Source organism: Lycorma delicatula, chromosome 3 (genome assembly GCF_047948215.1).
Source record: "Lycorma delicatula isolate Av1 chromosome 3, ASM4794821v1, whole genome shotgun sequence".
NCBI classification, from domain to species: Eukaryota; Metazoa; Arthropoda; class Insecta; order Hemiptera; family Fulgoridae; genus Lycorma; species Lycorma delicatula.
The window spans coordinates 119,761,623-119,784,050 of record NC_134457.1 but is presented as its reverse complement, the minus strand read 5'-3'; the positions used below and the strand labels follow the sequence as shown (position 1 = coordinate 119,784,050).

The 22,428-nt window shown below is 29.6% G+C and overlaps 1 protein-coding gene across 1 annotated transcript in view; it reads right to left on the bottom strand.

The window, feature by feature from the left end:
* Nucleotides 1-374: 374 nt before the first annotated feature.
* LOC142321939 (bifunctional 3'-5' exonuclease/ATP-dependent helicase WRN-like) overlaps nucleotides 375-22,428 on the bottom strand; it is a 64,692-nt gene continuing 42,638 nt past the window's right edge. The window contains exons 11-16 of the mRNA XM_075360469.1: nucleotides 22,050-22,164; nucleotides 15,079-15,213; nucleotides 10,656-10,761; nucleotides 8,753-8,894; nucleotides 8,161-8,266; nucleotides 375-2,559 (exon numbers count right to left, since the gene is read on the bottom strand). Coding sequence (XP_075216584.1) covers nucleotides 1,980-2,559; nucleotides 8,161-8,266; nucleotides 8,753-8,894; nucleotides 10,656-10,761; nucleotides 15,079-15,213; nucleotides 22,050-22,164 — 1,184 coding nt within the window. The 3' untranslated portion in view covers nucleotides 375-1,979. The remainder of the gene's footprint in view (nucleotides 2,560-8,160; nucleotides 8,267-8,752; nucleotides 8,895-10,655; nucleotides 10,762-15,078; nucleotides 15,214-22,049; nucleotides 22,165-22,428) is intronic.

Sequence of the window (22,428 nt, the reverse complement as noted above, 5' to 3'; positions counted from 1 at the left end):
AATTAAAATGAAGAAATTTATTGAATCATTAAAATATGATTCAAATATCAGTTTAACTGATATCCACATACAGTTACACCTGATATATCCACATATATCAGTTTTACCTGATAGCCAGATACAATTTAAATGTATGTGGCTATCAGGTAAAATGACACACATTATATATTTTCTAATGTTGATGATATTCCAACTAAAATTAAAAACTAAATCATACGCCTTGTAAATACATTTGTACATTTTTCAAAAAAGAGGTTGACTTCTATACAAATTAATTTAAAAAAATAAAGTAATATTCTTTTTATTTAATGAAAATTGAGAAGTCATTCTTTTCATTGAATTGCTATATTACATACAAAAATATAAAAACTTTATACAACTATAAATAATAGTAAAGTACAGTAATATAATTAAGATAATGTAAATAATGATATAATTTTCATAAAAGAGGTATATAATTTTATCCTAAGAACATATGTTTGAATGAAACATTAATGTCTCATTAATGGTGGTGAACAGAAAAATGAGATGACTGAAATAGCGCAATGAAATAATAACTAATATAATGTACTCGTATAAATAAATAAATGAGATAGAACGTAGTGCTTGGATTTTGGAAGATTTTACTGCACTACTCTTATAAATATTCTGTATTCACAATAGTAACACGCAAAAAGACATCCACATTTTTAAACAAAAATAGTGTATTTTCTTAATAGTGATAATTAAATAATAAAGTTTAAGATTTAATTAGCACATTAGGAAGCATCCTTTTCAAACTACTGCACAGTTACTTTAACAACTAAATGGCCCAGCACTTCTTTGGCAAAAAAAAATGATAATTTTCAATTGAAAAAATAAGGAAAGTTCATTGTAAATTTTGTTACTGAATTTATACATTGCATTTATAAAATAGTGCATAAAAACTGGTATCGTGGAAAAAATAATAATTCAAGGTTGTTTACACTTCTATTTGCCATATTCAGATTTGCTCATTAAGAATCTAGTGAGTCCTAGTGAATATGGTGGTTTGCAGAAGGTTGGGAAGAATGGAAAGTGGTAAAAAATTACTCTGCAAAAAAATACTCTACTATCCTTACTCTGTGTGATAAAAATCACCAGGTTTAACAATTTTAAGTTTTTGCATGTTCTGATTACCCTATGAAGGAGTGGTTCTTATGTTACTCATTTGAGATGAATTTTTAAGGATCTAAAAAAAAAAGTTGAAAAAATCATTTTATGGAAATTACTTTCCTAATTTCTCTCTTTCTTCTTTACTATATGATCACAATTGATTGAAATAATTTTTTTTTTATACATAAGATAAATGTTTAAGGTGTTTGGTAAAAAAATCTCTATAGTCATTTAGAAAGGAAAGGTGGATTAACTTTACAAAATATTATTTGCATTAACTAATTGATAGGATAGATATTTTAACAATATACAAACTTAGACATTACAAAAATAATGTAAGTGAAAAAAAAAAATGCAAACTTTTAATTTTTTTTTGTAATTGGGTCATGAACAATATATAAGGCGCATATAAATGTGAGAGAGATAACAGAAATAAAACTTTATATACATGCTGTAACTTTTCTAAATAAAGGTTTGTAATAACAATTACTTTTTGGTACTTTTATTTACATTATGCAGAAGCTTGTAAAATATTTTTAATTTAAAAGATTCCAATGGAGAGAGGATTTAGGACAATTTTCTTCCATTTTCTTTTAGCAATTTATAAAACATATTACACAAACTAATAATGTAATAATTCAGAATTCAGACTTTTTTAACACCTACTTTTCAATATAATGGCGAAATTTTGAATAAAAGGTGAAACTAATATGCTTCCCAAATTTTTTAAATTTAAAAACTGTCAGCTTGTTTTACTTATAGTATATATATATATATATATATATATATATATATATTACAAAATATTAACAATATATACTTATTAATAAATTGTTGTTTTAATACTAAATTTTAAATAATGAATTTGTTTTAACTTTTTTATTCAATAATTTTCTAGCATCAGGTCTATTCACCCAGTCAGGCAATGGTTTTTTTGAGATAACAGGTGAAGTATGTTTTTTCTGAAGAGTAAGTTTTCTTTGCTTACTGTTATCATTATTTACATTTTCATCACTATCACTGTCTTCAAATTCAATATTTAAGGCATTTTTCCTTTTCAGCGAAAAACCACTGTTTATATTAAAACTTGATTGATTAACTGTACTGCTTGTTGGTAACTTTTCATTATAAGATGAAAATGTTGTAGGTTGTTCACTAACAGAGCAGGTAAGATCTTTTGATTCATTAAACCTTTCTTCAATTTCACTAATATCAAGATCAGGCCATAGTTCATCATCTTTTGAATTATCATCCCTGTCATTATTGCAGTCCTCATCATTACTTTCTAATTTTGTAAGTAAATTAGCAGAAGATAAGTTTGCTAAGTAAATATCATCGTTCTCACTCCACAATTCACTTTCAATAGCTTTAGATGTATGTTTTGATACATCATCTTTATTCTTTAATTCATTTTCTTCAGCATGGCTGTAAATTAAATAAAAAATAAACAATAAAATACTCAAAATACCAGAAATGAACAACTTGAAACAAAAAATATTATAACTGGAATGATTTAAATTCAGTAAAAGTTGTTTACATTTGCATTTTAACTATTTCCGTTTGTAAGATTTTTGCTTTTCTGACAGCCTGTAAAAACAATGATAAAATTTATACCTATTTACATCATTCTTACATATGCTATTATTTTTAGCCCAGTTACAAGAAAATAACAGCTTTTTTCTACAATTTTCATCCCAGAAATGAAAAATAAACTAATCATGCAACTTATGTATATACAGGTGATTCAAAGAAACGGGAAATTTAAAAAATTAAATAACGTTAATGAAAAATTTTTTTTAGAAAATAAATGTTATTTCATGTAATTGTACAAATGTTGGCATTTTAGGATACATACATTTTAGTTTATTTTTTAAAGATGACATCTTGCAGGTGACCTCTTCTTCTACGTAAACACTCACAAAGTCTCTTCATTAAACTGTTCATGGTTTGACGTAACATCTCAACTGGAATTTCTGCAATTGCTTTTCGGATCTTTGCCTTCAGTTCTTCCGTTGTAGCAAGTCTACTGTGGAACACTTTGCTTTTAAGATGACCCCACAAAAAGTAATCGCAAGCTGAGAGATCAGGCGATCTGGGAGGCCATCTAATGTCACCATTTCGTGAAATGACACGTTGTCCAAACAGTCGGTTTGGGGCCTATAACACCGTAAGATGTCATAGCACACCACACGGTCACTTTCCTGCTGTGCAACGGACGCTGGTGTAGCTGCGTAGGATTTTCTTGTGCCCAGTATCTGAAATTTTGCTTGTTAACAAATCCACTGAGGTGGAAATGCACTTCGTTTGACATCCACAGTTCGTGAACAAACTCTTCATTATCATTTATCTTCTGAAGCATTACATTACAGAATTGTGCTCGTACAGCTGCATCATTCGGTTTCAGTTCCTGGACGATCTGCAACTTGTATGGATGTTATTGCAAGTCCTTCACTAACATTCTTCGAACACTTGAACTATGCAATTGTAAAGATGCTGAGAGACGACGGATTGACCGATGTGGACTTCGTGTGACAGCATCTTGTAAAGCTTGAACATTCTGTGGTATAAGGATGGTTCGCTCACGGCCTGGAGGTTTCTTTTTCATTGCCGAACCAGTTTCCTCAAAATTAGGTATCCATGTTTTAAATGATGTGCTGATGGAACACGGTCGTGCCATCCCAGATTAAAATGGCGGCGAAATTCTCTACGCGCTCCCTCCACACTGTCATTGTTATTGTAAAACGCTTTGATAGCAAATGCACGATGCGCACCACTCCAAGGACCCATGACAACTAAATGGCAGGTTAGGTTAGAGGCTGGCGCCACTTATCAAGTGGTACCAATCGCCCACGGCTAGCAACACAACTTTCAAAATTTCCCGTTTCTTTGAATCACTCTGTATATATATATATATATATAATTTTTTTTTAAAAAGGAAAGTAAAAATAAAATTCAGTTATATTAAAACAACAATGATTCCATATGGATGAGAGTTTACAATGTTTAGCAACTGGCATCAGCAAGAGAGCTTAATGTACAGCTTGTGGTTTGGCAAACAGCCAATATTCAATTCAAATCAGAAAATAAGTCAAAAAGTAAAGGGAAATTTTGATTTCCCTCCCATCATATTTATGGCAGCAATGATTGTTTTGGTATAACTCAACCTCTATCAGCTGATCATTGAAAGTATTGTTTCACTGTTAGCTATTTGTGATTGTGTTTAAAAGTCTGTTTAAAATGAGTGCTCCTTTGTCTGACTGCACCAAGGAAGAAATATAAGCAGTGGTACGTTTCCTGAGTAAAGAAAGGGTGAAACCAGTGGAGATTATTCATCAAATACAGCAGCAACATGGAGAGTTGTTTGAGTGGAACCAAGATCCACAAATGGATTGATTGCTTTAAAAATGGTAGGATTTCTCTCTGTGATGAACAGCGGCAAGGTAGGCCTTCCGCTTCAAAGACTAATGACAATATTGAAGCAGTTGAACAAATAATTCTTGGTAATCAATGAATTACAGTTGATGACATTGCAAATGAATTGAATATAAGCCATGGTTCAGCATTTTTATGGTTCAGCGATTTTAAAGAATCATCCATGATTCTTTAAACTTTCAAAAAGTCTGTGCTTGCTGGGTTCCATGTCACAGAATCATTTGAAAATTTCCCAGAAGCTTTTGAAACATTAAGAGACTCGTTTCTTAAGCAAATAATAACCACTGATGAGACATGGCTCCATCACTTTGAACCCAAGAGTAAGCGACAAAGTTTAGTGTGGAAACATCCTTTATTTCCCACAGTAAAAAATTTCAAAACTCAGATGTCTGCAAGAAAGGTGGGTGAAGATATTCTGGGATATGGAAGATTCACTTTTAGTTTACGTCACACCTAAAGGTCAATTAGTAAACAGTAACAACTACTGTGTTTACTGAAGCAAAAAATCAAATCCAAAAGACGTAAACTTTCTAAAGGTGTGATTTTGCTTCAGGATAATGCTCCATTTCATACAGCAAAAAAAAAAAACAGTCCTTTGGTTTAAAGATCTCGGTTTTGAGCTGCTAGACTACCATTCATACAGTCCAAACCTGGCTCCAAGCGGTTTTCATCTTTTTGGCCCATTAAAAGAAGCATTGCAAAGGAATCATTATTGATGTGATGAAGAGGCCACAGAAGCGGTGAAAAATTTTCTGTACACCAGACTAAAAACTTTCAGAATTCAAAAGCTCATTAAAAGATGGACTAAGTGCATAGCAGTAGGAGGGAATGTTATTGAAAAATAATACATGTATCATTTATGCAAGTATAAATAAATACATTGATTTTTTTGAATTTCACTTTACTTTTTGACTTGCTCTTGCATAATCAGATAGATAAACTGGTATTATGAAGATCTACCATCTTTTAATGCACATCGAATCTATTACATTTAAGTGCTGATAATCATAATAAACGAACAAGTGATATAATACTACTGGTAATGTCATTTACTGCTGTATGCTTATTAATGACAATGTTTTAGCTGTTCGCACATTCTAGATTTTTACTTAAGATAAATGGCTCAGTATGTCAAATAAATATCAGTAATCAAGTTTGGAAGGATGCTTTAACGATTTTATTTTAGAGCTAAGTATTGCATATTTGCACACATAACATCTATATTTCTGCAATAAAACAAATTATAAAGAAAAATATTTTATTCACAGTAATTTTTAAAAGAGATGTGAGTTTTATAAGCAATCTTATGGATTTCAGTATAATCTGAATATACTCAGTATAACTGATTTATTGAATAATTCATGAGTTCTTATTTCGCTTAAATAAAACAGATTTTGAGTTAAATTAGTTTCTTTGAAAATATTTAGTTTAACCATATAGGATACTAAATGATGCGGTTGATTATCACAGCCCAAATTTGTTGAATATAAAGGGAATATTTGCTTGACATTTTTTCAAAACAAGAAAAAAAGGATGATTTTTTTTATAAAGAAATGCATAGGCTGCATCTAATAGCCTGTGCGTTTTGTTTTTTGTTCATTTAATTTCTTTGAATATAACTTAGCAAAATTTTGTTCTCATGACAATAACTTGAGAAATTTTCATTTCAGAAGATTTGTTGTGTTTAACCCTTTCACAATCAACAATAAATAATCAGACTCACAATAAAAATCCACCAGCTAATTATTGTATGCAGCACTGCAGTCTCGACAACCATACTCTACAAATACAGTTATTAAGATAATTAGTAGCAATTTCAATTAATTGAATCATTTTAATTATTCACTTCTTTGTACTTAAAATTATGAAAATTATAAGTGGATATTCTTTCTATGTACCTCTTTTTGATGATTAATTGCTTTCAGTTTACTTGTATTTTGGTTCAACTGATCCTTTACTTTCTTATATATGTATATATATATATATATATAAGAATAATTAGATAATGAAAATAAATTTCTTAAGAAATTAAATTCATAAAAACAGAATTGCAAACTTCTATTACCTGCGTTACAGGTAATTAAGTAACAAGAAACTACAGAACCAATAATACTGATATTTTATACATACGTGGAACACACATAGTTGGATAGGATCACATTTAAAAATTAAATAAAATACAATTTTCTGTCACAAAACAAAAAGAACACAATTTAGCCCAAACTTCACAACCGTGCAGCTCCTACTTGTCTTAAAGTTTTAAGAGATGCTTAACACTACACCCACCTAGCCAAATATTCATACATTAAGGAATATTAAATATTTATTTTAGCAGTCTTCGCAGTAATTTTTGCCTTATTCTGTCAACATTTTCTGTTTAAAGAGTAATTTTAATACATAACCCAAATATAAAAAGGAGGATATTCTTATAGAAAATGATATTTTGTGGGTAAATTAACTTAGTAATAATAAATATTTATTATAGTAGTGTTGTGAAAGGTAAATGAAATTAAGTGGGTCTTAAAAATGTTGACTTAAAACCTTTTATTCAAATTAACAGTCTCACTACCAAAATTAATCTTTTATACATCCTAAAAATTTCATAGAAATGATTGTGGTTTTCTGAAAATGTTTTAACTTGCATTAACTGACTAAACCACCAGGAACAGGATTAGAAAGAAAAAATGGAATTTAATAGTTGAAGATCAAGAATGTCACATGAACTGATGTAGAGATGTTCTAATGGAATCTCATGCTTCTAACTCTGAGAGGACATAAATAAAACCTCAACTTTGAATCTTGCCTTGTTTTTAATTGTCACTGGATAAATTTAATAACTGAACAAAATGAGCTTTATGCAAACTATCATATATTTGATATTGGAAATCAAACATTAACATAACTAAATGAATTTTTGTACACAACCTGATCCTTTAATTCCTTAGCAACAAATTACTGATGGTCAATTTGGATTGAGTGGGTAGGTAATCAATTTTCCATAGTAAGTCTTGCATTTTCCTGAATCTCTTCTACATTACACGATTTGTATTTCATCTTATTGTTCAGTTATAAAACTTCATTTACTGAATAATTGTATGTTTAAAATTTATAGGATTTTTTAAAAATATTTAAATAGTAAATACCTTTAAATATTCAACAAACCTTTTAAATTTCATCAAATTTTGTAGAATTTCTGTAAAATCTAATATTATAAGCCCAAAAAATTAGAATGAAACGTTTTGAAACTTTGTAAATAATTATGATAAATCTTTAAAAATGGAGCTATTTAATCAGTTATAACAAAATAAACAAAAATAATAAAATGAGTTCATTACAGTTAGATGATTACACCAAAATAAAGTTAAAAATTCCTGGAAAAAAGTATAAAGGTGGAAAAGGGTTTCCATTTTACTTTCCCAGCTATACTGATATATGCTGCTACAGCTATAACAAGAAAGCAAATAGATTGGTCAAAAAAAAAAATCTAAAAAAATTGGTCTTTTGTTATGTTTCTTTCCTTAAGGAAACATAAAAAAATTGTTAACAATAAAAATAGATTTAAGTAAATTGTAAATAATCTACAATATTATGTACCTGATATTATCCTTTGGCTTATTTTTAAAATCCTCAATGATTTCAGCAATTTTGTCTATGATTTCTTTACCAAATTTTTTCTGTTTTGACTGATTAAATCCATCACCTGTAAGCAAAGAATGAAAAAGACAATAACATTCAACAGCAGCAACACCTATAGACATAAAAATAAAAATACATAAAACTACAGGCAAGCTAAATATTAATAATTTGAATATTATAATCAAAATATTCCGGAATTATTTAATTTTGTGACATTTCTATTGTATGCAACAGTAAAATACGGTTAAACTAACATCTGTGCTCTTTATAAACAAAGTAATAATTTAGAGGGTTTTTCTACACATGTAAAATAACAGCAGTAATGTCATTATGTTAAAATAGCAGAAACCACATGTTAATAGAATTGCAGAAAATTAGAAATGTTCAACTGATTCTATTTACATTCCACTTGCTAGTGTTTAAAATTGTAAATATTTTGGTTGTTGTGATTCAATTACAGTTCTCTTTATGTAACTGAACTGTTTATTGTGCAAAAGTATCAACAAGAAATGTTATGTAAATTAATAAAGTATTTAAATAGTTTTCTTACATTTAGCCAGTTCTTCCTCACTTTTTGGTTTCAGTTTTGCTAAATCCATTAGAATTTTATTGTTAGCAATCATGTATGGCATACAACCATACCTATTCGCCAAATCACTTCTTAATTTCATCAAACCATAATATAAATTAAACTGAAAGCAGAAAAAACCATAAACAATGATAAAAAATACCTGATCTTACGTTCAATAATATCAATGAATATAACAACATAAATTAAATGTTTTTGAGACATTTAAAATTAAATTAAATATTAATTTCTTTACATTTGCTTGCTAGTACAAGTAGAAATATTATTTATATATAGTTTTAGAACTAATAATAAAGAAAAAAATCCAGAATCAATTATTAAAAATCAAGAATAGATCATAGAATAAATAAATTATAATAAATTAAATAATAAATGCAATACAGTTAATTTGTTAAAAGAGAAATATTAATTTAAAATTAAAATAAATTGAATAGGCATAAGAAATTCTAAAAATAAATCCAAACATTTTATGTATTTATTTATAATGATTAGCTTATTAATTAATAATGTTAGAAATTTGTATTGACGATGATGATGCTTGAAAAAAATATAATTTAATAAAATGATTATCTATCATTATAATTACATTACTTATATTGCTTTCAAAGGAGTCATCTGTAAAAACTGGCAGAAATCAATGGTATTATATCAAAGAAACCTGAAAAAAAACAGTTTCTTAATTTATTTACTAACAAACTTATGACTTTTAAAAGCAATTTTAATTTTGAAAGTTAAAAAAAAAATCAACAGGAACTACATCAGGTAAGTACAAGAGAGAGGGATGACACCGAAAGAATCTTTTGTGCAAACCCCGGAAATTAGCAGTTATGCATGGTATATTAAAAGCAGTTGACTATCTGCCCTGAAAAAGGAAACTTATAGTGTGTAACACCTATATCAATACAGACTCTCAACAGTATCTTTTGATTGTATGATTTTTTGTGTAACTTTTTCGGTCCCTGTAACAATTTTCCTATTCAATTTGATAACAGAAATTTTGTTTCCACATTATACATATATATACACATTTCATCACAGTTGTTATCAATAAGGTTTCATCAATATTTGCACAATTCAAAAGTTCCTGAATTATCTGATCACTAACTACATAATTGTCTTTTTATTCTATTGAGTTTTAAAATGAACTTGGCATCAACATGATGCATTCCTACCAACTAGGATTTTGTGATAACCTGTGAAATCCTAGTCTCTTCTATTACCTCACAAACATTAATCTAACATGATCAGATTGTTCACTTGGACAATTTGATACATGTCTATTGACAGCAACGGCCTTCCTGAACAAGCATTGTTTTCAATAGACTGACTACTTTTAAAACATTCAATTATCATATAACTGTACGCAACAAAGAGGGTCCTTTTAATCTATTGAATTATTTTGTGTTCTGGTAAAAGTTAATTTCATGATAACTCATGGTTCATGTAAGTAACTCAAAGATTACCAAACACACCAAGAACATCTACTTCAAATAAACAATATGCTAAAATTATCATAGATACATGTGGGCAAGGAGGAATTGTTTGCTAGTTCCTGTACTATGCAGTAATGTCAACTGTATCTCAAAATATTTTTACAAACACCAGACAAAAGTTTGGTTATTTTTTGAACTGACCTCAAACTAGTAGGAGAACATAAATTACAAGTAAAAAATTACACAAGTAAATAAGAAAAACTCCACAAATAAATAAGGAACATCATAACTAGCCAATTGAACTCAACAATATAAGCATAACTTGCCATGGCAAGCACTCAACTTTCCACTGAGCAATCATAAAACACTGAAAGTAGCTGATACTTAACAAAAAGCAAGAACAAGAGATATTCTAAAAGTACTACTTTTACCAGTAATGCAGCTTCTTCCTTGTTTACTTGTGGTGCTTTAGTAACTTCTTTGCTATCAACATTTCCGGTTTTATTTATTTCTGATGTTTGTGTTTCACTGATAACCCTGTAAACATCAAGACATCAAGTTAAGCTTTAATAAATAAAAATTTTATTTAAACAGCAATATGAAGTAGAAAAAATGTAATCGATACAGTCAAACCTCTATATAATGAAATCGAGAATCACAGGAAAAGATTAGTTAGAGGTTTTCATTATATAGATGAAACAAGAATTCCCAGTCTAATTTTTTTACAAACATTTTATTGTTTTATGATGAATTAAAATTAAATACATTTATTCTTCTTAATAGCGCTAGAGAAAATAAATGTAAATGTATTTTTTTCTGTTATGTGTTACATATTAATCTAATACATTAAATGTAGCGTATAAAAAGTATATATCTCAAATAAGGACTTGCCTTGTACTTAGAATGGCTATACTTAAAAGCTTGTTCTCAGTTGTAGGTTAACACAATGTATTTTTATTTCTAGCACATAATTTTTCACAGTGATAACACAAAAAGTGAATACACTAACTTTTTTTTAAATTGATTAAACAAAACACACATTCTTTAATTTTTGATAATGTTTACAGTATATAATTTTTAATACAGTATTAATTTATTACTTGAAAAAGTGAGTAATTTTCTGTTGTTTTCTGTGTTTGAGTAAGGTACTACGTTTACAAAAGGTTTCACTTTTATTTAAATACTCAAAAATTCTGTCGGATACTTACTTCATCCTTGAGCTGTAGTCCAAGCCTAATTGTTTTAAATGATGTAAAATCTTATTATTGGTAGGTTTTTTCTCCTCCTGCTGGTCTTCGCAATTTTCATCATCTTCTTCTTCTTCTTCCGGTTCAGAGGACTTACTAACACTACAAAGTATGTTGTCATTGTCTGGAATATCAGAAACAGTAACCTGTTCAACAGCAGTGATGAAATATTCCAGTATAACTTGGTTACTGAATTTCCAGTTGATTGGAGGAAATTCAAGTTACTTCATCTTCATTCTATTCTGTCGTGGTGGTACTAAAACCAGCTTTACAAAAACAATGGGATATTGTTTTATTGCTAACATCATTGATCCATACTTTTGATAATTCAGAAATGCACTCCTGGAGGTGAACAATATTAACAGGGAGTCTCATTGTTCTCTACAATGGTTACAATTTTTTTCAGGATTCATTTTTGATAGTGCAATTTAAGATTTTTAATTACCTCCTGATCGATCGGTTGGTGGAAAAATACAGCTTTTACGTAATTTAATACAAGATTAATGTCCTCAGGATCTACTGTACAATTATCAATAAAAAATACAATTTTTCTTTTTTTCTCTGATAATCTATTTGTCTAGCTTTTTTACCCAATCTGTAAAAATGTTGGTAGTCATCCTCACCTTTTTGTTAAACGCGTAGTCTATCTCTAAAGATTTAACTCCTCAAAAACAACAAAGTTTTGCTTTTGCTGGTTACCAACATTTTAAGTCTTTCAGTCCCTAACATGTTTGCAGCCACTAACACCATAAATTTTAGTTTGCTTTGTTTACCACCAAAGCACACATAATTTTTAAAAGTTAATGTTTTTTTGGGTAAAAATTTATAAAATAGACATGTCTTGTCCACGCTGAAAATGTCTTATTGCAGATATTCTTCTAAAATCGGTTTCAACACAATCTGCTTTCATTTATGCTGGCATTTGCACTTTCTCCAGAAATACTTGAATAATGAATAACATAATATGTCTACTCTTTTTGGCACTCTATTCTCACAATGTTTTTATGAATAACATAATAATTTCTCTCTCTAACCACCCACTGCTGGCCTGGAAATCTTGGTGTCCTAATGAGACTAAAAATTCCAGGGCTTTTTCTTTAATTGATGTCCTGGATAATGGAAACTTTTTTTGTACATCATTTGTCATCCATTTTGAAATGGCTTCATCGATATCATACATGCACCTTTTAATTTTTTCCTCATCAGATTTTCTTTGTGCTGGTCTAGTTCTTGTAGTATCACATCCTGATTTTTTTAAAATTGTTGACAATGAACTTAGTGGGATTCAACATTTTTTTGCAATATAACATTTATACATTTTTTTTTAACACCTTTGTCAACTTCATGCATAACACTAATTTTTTCCAAAACACTAAGACACTTCCATTTTGACATTGTATATGGCAAACTAAAGAAACAGTACAATTCAGTACTGTATACCCCGAGTAATGTAATAAAAAGACAGAGACCAACTGAATTAATCACAGGAAAAATTATTGCTAAACTGTATGTATGCATTGAACAATAGAGAGTGTATGTGTTAAATGTTTTCTAAGAATTCTATTCGTTATGTCTACGTACTGTAGATAAATGAATAAAAGTTTGCACATCAATTTAAGTGCTCTGTGTTAGTTAATGGATTTCAGGAAATTCCACTTCTCTAATGTATAGGCAGACAGTAACTGCAGAACACATATTTATATCTTTTGTTAGAATTTTATAGTTAATGGGTTAGAACAGAATCTTGGGAATTTTCGTTTTATCAGTTCAATAAAAATAACCTGTCATTCTTCGCTGTTATCAAGAATACTTTGTATACAGGTACAATTTAGGTATTAAAATCAAAAGAATAACTACCTTAATCTCACAGAGATGTCCAAAATCCTAAATTTAATGTCATTATTTTTTTTTAAATGTTTCGTAAAATTTGCTGCATGTTACTACATATTATGTTAATATGCAGTATGTCACCATTTCGTTATATAGAGGTATGAGTACGTTAAATAGAGGTATATTTATACATAGTTTTATAAAAATGTAATGGGGTGCAGTAAAAAAATGTATAAAATCAAGGTTTTTGTAATATTGAGGTTCATTACATACAGGTTTGACTGTATTATTATTATTATTATTATTGGGGGAAAGACACTAGGGATCAGATAACTAGTCATTAGGATTACTATACACTTCCAAAATCTAGCCCAGCCTTCCAGTTTTACTGGGGCAAGTGCCAGAACCTTCCAAGCCAAATAAGGAATGTTAACAGTCTCAGAAAGATAGATATCCACTTCATGTAGGAATTGAGCAATCTCACTCACTTCCTATGATGATGTATTTTGCACTCTCTAAGAATAGATGACAAACAGCATCACTCCACAGTAAATCAAGATATAAAAGGAAATCTAGACTGTTTTTATGTGTTTCTGCCAATTCTTAAAAAATAGGACCTCCTTCAAGCCCAGCCCAAACCAGAGGCAGAAAAGGGTCTACTGGTTTTTAAGCAGCATTCTTCTTAGATCTCATCTGGAGTTCTATCTCACATTTTAATGTGCTCATTAGAGGTTACATTACAAAATGTTGTTCTGAATAAAATTTAGCTAAAAACAAGCTACAAAAACACAATCTCATGTAAGGAAATTATACTGTTTTTTAGTAACATATCAGCTCTCTCATAGTTTTCAATTTCATTATGACCCAGCAGCCGATGAAACTCCATTTATCGTAGGCTGAGAGAGTAAACAGAAGCTGGTAGCTCCTCCATTCAGCTCAAGAGCTAACCATTATTAATGTAGTCTTGGGTTGCCTAGCTATTTACGGAGATAGAGAGCTAGCCTCTCTACTATTCTAATAATAAAAACTACACAATTAATACTCCTTAAAGTGATGTAAATTTCAACATGGAAATCTATAAAATGCCTCTTAAAATGTAAGACCTTGGAATAATACTAAATATTTCAGTACTTGACTGCTGGCTCTGAAATCATTTGTGATTAACAAAATTACAAATCCCAGACATTAATTAATCTCAGACATTTTATGTCCAACATGGACTGTGACATTCAGAAATATGCAGCACATGATATCCCACAAATCCCAAGTCAAGAATAGAGCTTTATAGCATAAATTATAACACTGGAATGCCATTATAATATGGGAGATTAACCATGTTGCTTATCACCATCCTGCAAATCTATCCTTAGCAATTACACATAGAATAACAAGATTGTAGGTCCTAAATGCAGTACAAAAATTTATGCCCAGACTCCAAAACACATCAAACAGGAAAGTATGGCACCTTTACCCCAGTAGACTGCTAGGTTTTCTTCCACCGTAACACAGGACTGGTACTGTGATTAGTTGTTTTACAAATAATTCTCCTCAGAGAGATATTAGTTCTCAGTTCCAACTCGCAATTGTAGTTGAGTACCTTGCTTTTTAAGCTTAGAATTAAGAGTGAAGAAAAAATTACAAATGTTCCAAACAACATTCAAATCAGTTCACAATGATAAGTTTTCATTCTGAAAACAGTTGTAAAGACCCAAAAGTATTAAATATCACTCATTTACATACATTATATAAATACAAGAAATAAAAAAGGAATTATTACTTTTTTACAGACTGATCAGGTGCTGACAGTCTGGAAGAATAACTAGGTATGCTGTATGTTTTGGACTCTGTTTTAGCAAGTGATAGCAATTCTTTTGATGGTAACAGTTTTATATTATTACATTTATCTGGATCCCTAAAACAAAATTTAACAAGTGAAATAAAATGACAAAAATATATAGTTTTATCAAAAACATAAATACAATTTTATCAATAAATTGATATTCAGCCTTTTTATAAACTGAAATAATTTACTTCTTATTCAAAAAAAAAATGTCTTAAACTGACAAACACTTTGTTAAACCACTATTAAAAAAATAATCTTGAGAAAATTCAATTCTTAAGTTTCTTAGAACTACACTCTTAAAATCTCATAGTTCTACAACACTTAGAACATACCCTGAAAAAATAAAACAAAATAAAGGTTAATATATATTAAATATTTCTTCCTATAAACATTAAATTAACTAGTTATAGATTAATTAAAACATACATATTAGCAAAAAAATGACACGATAAGACAGTTTTCAAATTAAAATAAGGAATCAACAAAACATACTCAGCCATACTGCTGTAAAATGTCAAATGTTACAATTGTAGCATTTGCTCTGTTGATTTAATGATTATTACAGTTGTAAGAGGAAAAACAGAGAGGGAAAATATGTGCTTTTAAACTCCAAAAAAAAGTAAGATGTTCTTAAATTTTTATGGTTTAATCCTTATATTTATGGTTTGCTGCTAATATAAATAAATAAATAAAATACATAATAAAATAAAATACATAATAAATAAAATATTTTAAAAAATCAAGTGCAGAATCTTTTGTGTCCAGTGATAAAAAATAGAACTTTCCTTTAACATCCCAGTCCATCTAGATAAGGAAAAGCCACCTGGAGTTTGGGAATAGCATCCTAAACCTTATTTGAAGTTGTTAAGCAAAAAAGTATTCATACTACTGCAAAATTTTAGATTTTATAACTGTAGCAAGTGCTCTGTTGATTTAACTTTCTCAGCTGAATAAATTCTATTCCAATAACATTTTATAGATAATTCACAAGAATTTTTGTTATATTATTTTTCAAACTGAATAAAAACATTTACTGGTATTGTTCTCCTTTAGTTTGTGACCAAAGTAGGTGTACATCTGATAGGGGGACTTAAACTACCTCTGGGTGCAGTTGTTTATCTTTTACCACAGTTCCTCAGTGAATAGCCAGTACTTTATCACCATTTTCCCTGTCTATTTATCCTTGATTTATTCCTCTCAGTTCAGGTTCTATGAGTCTGACTCAGACAACCACTGTCTAGAGAACTGTAGAACAAGTTTCTCCTTGATGTGATCTGGTGAGGGTTAGTTAACCTGTAGATTCTGTTTCTACTTCAGTAATTATAAAAAAAATGACTGAAATGCTTATCAGGAGAATACTGTATCTTCTAATCTGTTATAAAGTATAAATAAATGGTATCTCAAAAGATAAACTACAATAGATTAAAATAAACCATACTGTGCATCACAGTTAGTATATAAAATAAATATAAATATAATATGCAAATCTTGATCAATCCAAAACAAATACAGTTAAGCAGTAAACACTAATTAAACTAACCAATTCTCATTTGGCATTGAAAATATCTTACCCAAGACAAGATTAGTCTTCAAAGCATTCACAGATTAACATGCAATACAGGCAAATTAGATAATTGCTCAGGATGACAAATTGGAAGATGAACAGGATACATAAACAAAACCTTATCAAAAATACTAAGAAAGCACACAGGGGGAAGTAGAAGTGAAATAATTTCCCCTAGTTTTCTAGATAAGTTGAAAATATTAATCACAATCACAAGCAACCTAAACACAGTCGATATCCAGAGCTCTAAAGAAGATACTATTTTGTTTACTAGAGACAACTGCAGTCACTGTAGTTATTTTTGGGTCAATGAAAGTCAATTCCCTTAGAGAAAGCAACTCTTGATAATTATTCTCATACCTCTACTGACCATATGCATTAAGCATATCAGATAAATTAAAGCAACAAATTAATAATATAAACATTAGAAAAATAATATTAAAGCAACATTTCTGATACAACACATTACATAGGATTACTCAAAATTGAACAAAACAATGAGTTTCCAGACACACATTTATAGAAATATTTTTGCTTTTATTAAGTTTAAAATCAACTCCTGAATAATTGGGGTGCAATTTTGAATTGCTCCATATATGCTACTTGTACTAATCTAGAAACAAGATAGAAACATTTTAAGGGCAAAGGCTGGTAATAAAACAAAATTAAAGAATCTGAAATTCAATTTCAAATTAAACAAACAGCATTTGGAAAACAAGTAAATATGGTGAATGACTCCTATTAATTTTCATTAGCACGCATATGCTCATGTGTGGAGACATCTGAATAACTTACATGTATTTGAATATACTTTTATACAAAGCATTCAACTTAAAAAAAGACCCCATCACTCAGTAGTTTATACTAAATGCATATTTTTGTTAAAATGCATATATTGGTGAACGGACATAATTTTCAACACTTTCTGTTTATTATTATGCAAGTGTAGCTAATAAACTATTATTTATAGACTAAACTAAGTGATGTTTAAACTCTTTTAAGTTGAACACTCTGTTCAACTTAAATAAAAAACATAAATAAAAAAATATAAAACATAATAAAAAAAATACTTAAATCTTATCAAAAACATACACTTATCTCAATGGATATTTATAAATCCCCTTCAATGAACAGCAATAGCCACCAGAGTGCTGAATATTCTACAATATTAGATAATCAGCTTGCATGTATAACTTTTTACAAAAAAAAAATATATATATATTATACATACTGTATTTGCCCAAATACAGGTTGAGGTTTTTCATACATTTTCTCCCAGAAAATGGGGAATCGACATATAATCAGGACTGACCTATAATCGGGGTCAACCTACATGAAGGGCCAACTTATATTTGGATTCGACTGAGCTTTTAAACTAGTCTAAGTTTACTTTAGTTTTTACATAAACTTACCATATTAATTTCCAATAACTGGTTCAATATACTTATGTCTATTTCAAAATTGAAATAAACATAAACAATGAAACAGAAACATCAGTTACAGAAACCCACAACAAATAATATTACATATTTTTAAATTCTAACCACCCTGGTCATGAAAAATTATTACATATAAAAACATGATATTCAGAACAATCTAGAACCTCTAGAAAAAAATTACCAAAGTGAAATTTCACCATTTTTCATGTAATTTTCTCATAGAAAGGAGAGATATAAGTAAATAAACCACTGCATAAATCTTTTACCTTGAGAAAATATGAATAAATTCCTTTTTGTTTCATCCTTCCAGGGCTTATAGTTTTTTAGTTATGATTTTTTCCATAGACCCTTACAATCACAAAAATAGTTGTGCGCACCATAACAAAAATGGCTAACACAGGTAAACTGCTTAAATAAAAGATTTAAAAGATAGTTTTAAGATCCTGAGACATGTAAGAAATAAGTAAGTAAGTTTCAATTATTTTTGAATTGGTCAAGCAACTACCCTTGGGTCACTTAAATGGATTGACCCTAATGTGTATGATAAAAATAAATATAAAAAGGCATATAAACCAAATAATCACATAATAAAATATTTAAAGAATAACAATAAAAAATAATGGAAAGGAATTAAGAGGAATAAAATCCTAAATACAAAATAAAATGCATGAATGTAACAATATTTATATAGATAAAACCAACAGATCATTTAAAAAAGATTTACAGATCATTACACAGCATACAAAAATAAAAAAGGGGTACATTTAATGTAGCTGACCATAGTAGTTTAGAAGAATACATAGTATTACAGATTGCAAAAACAATTTAGTAGAGAATCTGGATATTTGTGATAATGATAAAAAAATGAATGTACTAAAGAAATACTACATTTATAAATATAAACAAGAATATAAAATGATGAACTACAGAACATTCAAGGATGATAATTTAAATAACAGCATAATAAAAATACAGTTTAAGAATGATGTTCTTAAACATCATTTTGTTGTGTAATATAGTTTAGAATGATGTTAAATCAATAAAATAAAAGGTGTGGGAAAAAATTGAACAGTAAGTAATAGTGACAGTATAACAAAAAAAAAAAAATACTGTGTTTGAAGATTATTTCAGTACTGGGCAGCAAAATTATATGTATGTTTATCATATTATTTAAAATTTGATGATAGAAAATATAATTTCAGAAAAAAATGATATAAAAAAAAAAATAATTAAAAATAAGTTTTAATGTAATAAATATAGAATTTAATATAAACTGAAGATGCAGAATACCATGAAAACCAGTAATTGGAAATTAATATAGTAGTTTAACTTATCTAATCAGTGTGTTTTGTTGGTTTATACAAGGCATATTCATAAAGTAAGGCCGTCAGCTTATATTTAAATATTACTTATATTTGAACACAGTTTCACATATGCAGGGCCATCTGTTATTTAAAAAGCCACTGTAGTTCTTGTTTTGATTCAGTAGTCGTTTGCCTGCCAGTGAATGCAGATTGGAATGTCTGCGACAATCATTTCTCCCACCAGTTGTGAAGTATGCGTTATGATTTGATTTTTGTGTGCAAAAGAATCTTCAGTGGCTGAAATTCATCAGGAGTTGTGCCTAGTGTATGGACCTACAGTAATGAGTAAAAGAAAGGTTAGATAATGGTGTTGAGACTTTAAAAATGGTTGCACAAATGTGCATGACGAAGAACAGAGTGGTAGGCCCAGTATTCAGACTGACAAAATCGTTGAACAAGTGAAACAAAAACTGCGATGGCAACTGTGATTGGCGATTACCAATTAGTGTTCAGCTGACGAATTTCCGCAAATTGGATGCGCCTCTATCTACACAATTGCCACAGAAAGGCTCAAATATCACAAACTGTGTAGAAGGTGGGTACCGAAAATACTCATCGACCAACACAAAGAGCACAGAACGTGCAGTGGACGAGTGTTTTTGGACTGCTATTGACAAGAAGGAAATGATTTGTTTTCACACTTTGTTACAAGCGACAAGACATGTATATCCTACACCAATGCCGAATTGAAACAACAGTGGCACCACTCAAGTTCCCCAAAATTAAAAATGTTTAACCCGTACTAGAGTCGAAAAATGTTGGCTAACATTTTTTGAGGACAAAAAAGGGGTCATTTTGGTTGATTTCATGGAACATGGCTGAACAATTACAGCTGACATGTACTGTGAAACACTCATCAAACTGAGATATGCGGGAAACTGTCGTCTGACATAATCCTCCTTCACGACAACACGCATCCTCAACTGCTGCCTTAACCAGGAAGAAGATTCAAGATTTTCATTGGGATCTTTCTGACCATCCTCCAAATTCTCCCAACCTTGCACCTAGCGACTACTTCCTCTTTTTACATTTGAAAAAGTGGCTTGGTGGATAACAGTTTCAAAACCAAAACAAACTCAAGACCGCCATTGTCAACTGATTCAGTTCCCAGGCGGTAAACTTCTATGCAGAGTGGTTAAAGACTGGTGCAGCATTAAAAAAAAGGGCTTAGAATTGAATGGCGATTATGTGGAGAAGTGAAGTAGATATGTAATAAACTAAAGCTAAGTAAAAACCTTTTCTCACAAGTTAATTTTTTTTAATAACCAAATGGCTCTTACTTTATGAATATGCCTAATATAGCATACTAGCCTGCCTGTCTAACCAAAACCTAAACCCTTGCAGCTCAGGTCAGCCCAGGGGAACCCCAAAGCCAACTCAGGGGCTCTTAGGACCTCCCAGTTCACAGAGCCTACCACAGGGCCACAGAGCTCGCTTTGCTTGCCATCCCCAATTTGCTTCAGTTGCCATTCCCAACTACCCAGAGGGCTCCACCCCTCAGACCCCACACTGTACAATATCCTCATGGTTGTGAGAGAATACTGATAATAATTATAGTATTTAGGCTTTACAGAAACCTATAAAAAAAACTAAATTACAAAAGACAGAATAATAGTAGCTATGGTAACTGAAGTACACACACCTTTGATGATGAAAAATTCATAACTTATTTCTTTGCCAAGGTGAGATAAATATAACAATGAAGTAAAAAAATTAATCTATTTCTTTATTATTGACTGTCTTTCACCCTCCTTGGGGACGAAGAAAGAATATTTTTAATATCTTAACCTTCAAGAGAGGCCTCGCTCGATTGCTTAAAACCTTCCCTAGGATAACACAAATAGATTCTGCAAATTTGAAAGTAATCAGTCAGTTGGTTCTCGAAAGATATGATAACAAACAGACAAACTTTATATATATACAGTGTATACATTTTCGAATAACTGATCTGTTAGATAAAAAGTATACCTGATGCATGCAAAAGTTAGCCTTCAACCTACTAACAAATACCTCATTTGAATTTGAAAATTAGATGATTGTTTGCAGATAACATACCTCGCCACTCTAGCCTCACACACAGTCCCCATGGGAAGCCCATTATTATTAAAAAGAAATTTTTTAATTTATTTAATATTATTTTATTTAATGTAAATTTAATTTTATTATTTTTGTAATATTATTCATTCCACTGATTTGAATAATTCAGTTCTAAACCAACTTGCACAGTAATAGAGACTTATAGTTCATTAACAATTCATTAAAGTTTGTGCTTTAACCAGCAAATCTCCACTACTACCTATATATATATATATATATATATATATATATATACTTTTTTTTTCTTTTTGAGATGAAATATATCTAAAAACCTTACTCAAGAAACATGGGTAAAAATTTGGTTGTGACTGACTGAGTAGCATTTATATTTATACAGAAAAAAGAAAAACCCTCTTCCTCTTTATACAATAATATACATAACATTAAATATATATATATATATATATATATATATATATATAACCTTAATAAATATCATACTTCATGTAGTTCCAACCAAAGGATGACACTGCAGTAGTAGATATATTGAAAGTATTTCTGCCCGCACGAAAAATACCTTGCTGTTGTAGTAATCCTTCACGTAATAACAAACGACCTGGAACAGAATATAAGGACTTGAATTTGATGCAATACTTCTCATGTTAATATGAAAACCACCTTATAGGCATAAAAATAATGAAAACTAGTTCAAGGCAAGACAAGGCACCACATGATTATTGTAAAAGATAATTGATAGACTAACATTTAAAAAAACAGATTTCACTATAACATTTAAAAAAGGTTGGTATGATTTAACGAAAATATTACAAAAGTGTTTACAAAAAAAATAAAATTCAAAACAAATTACTTAAGTATCTAT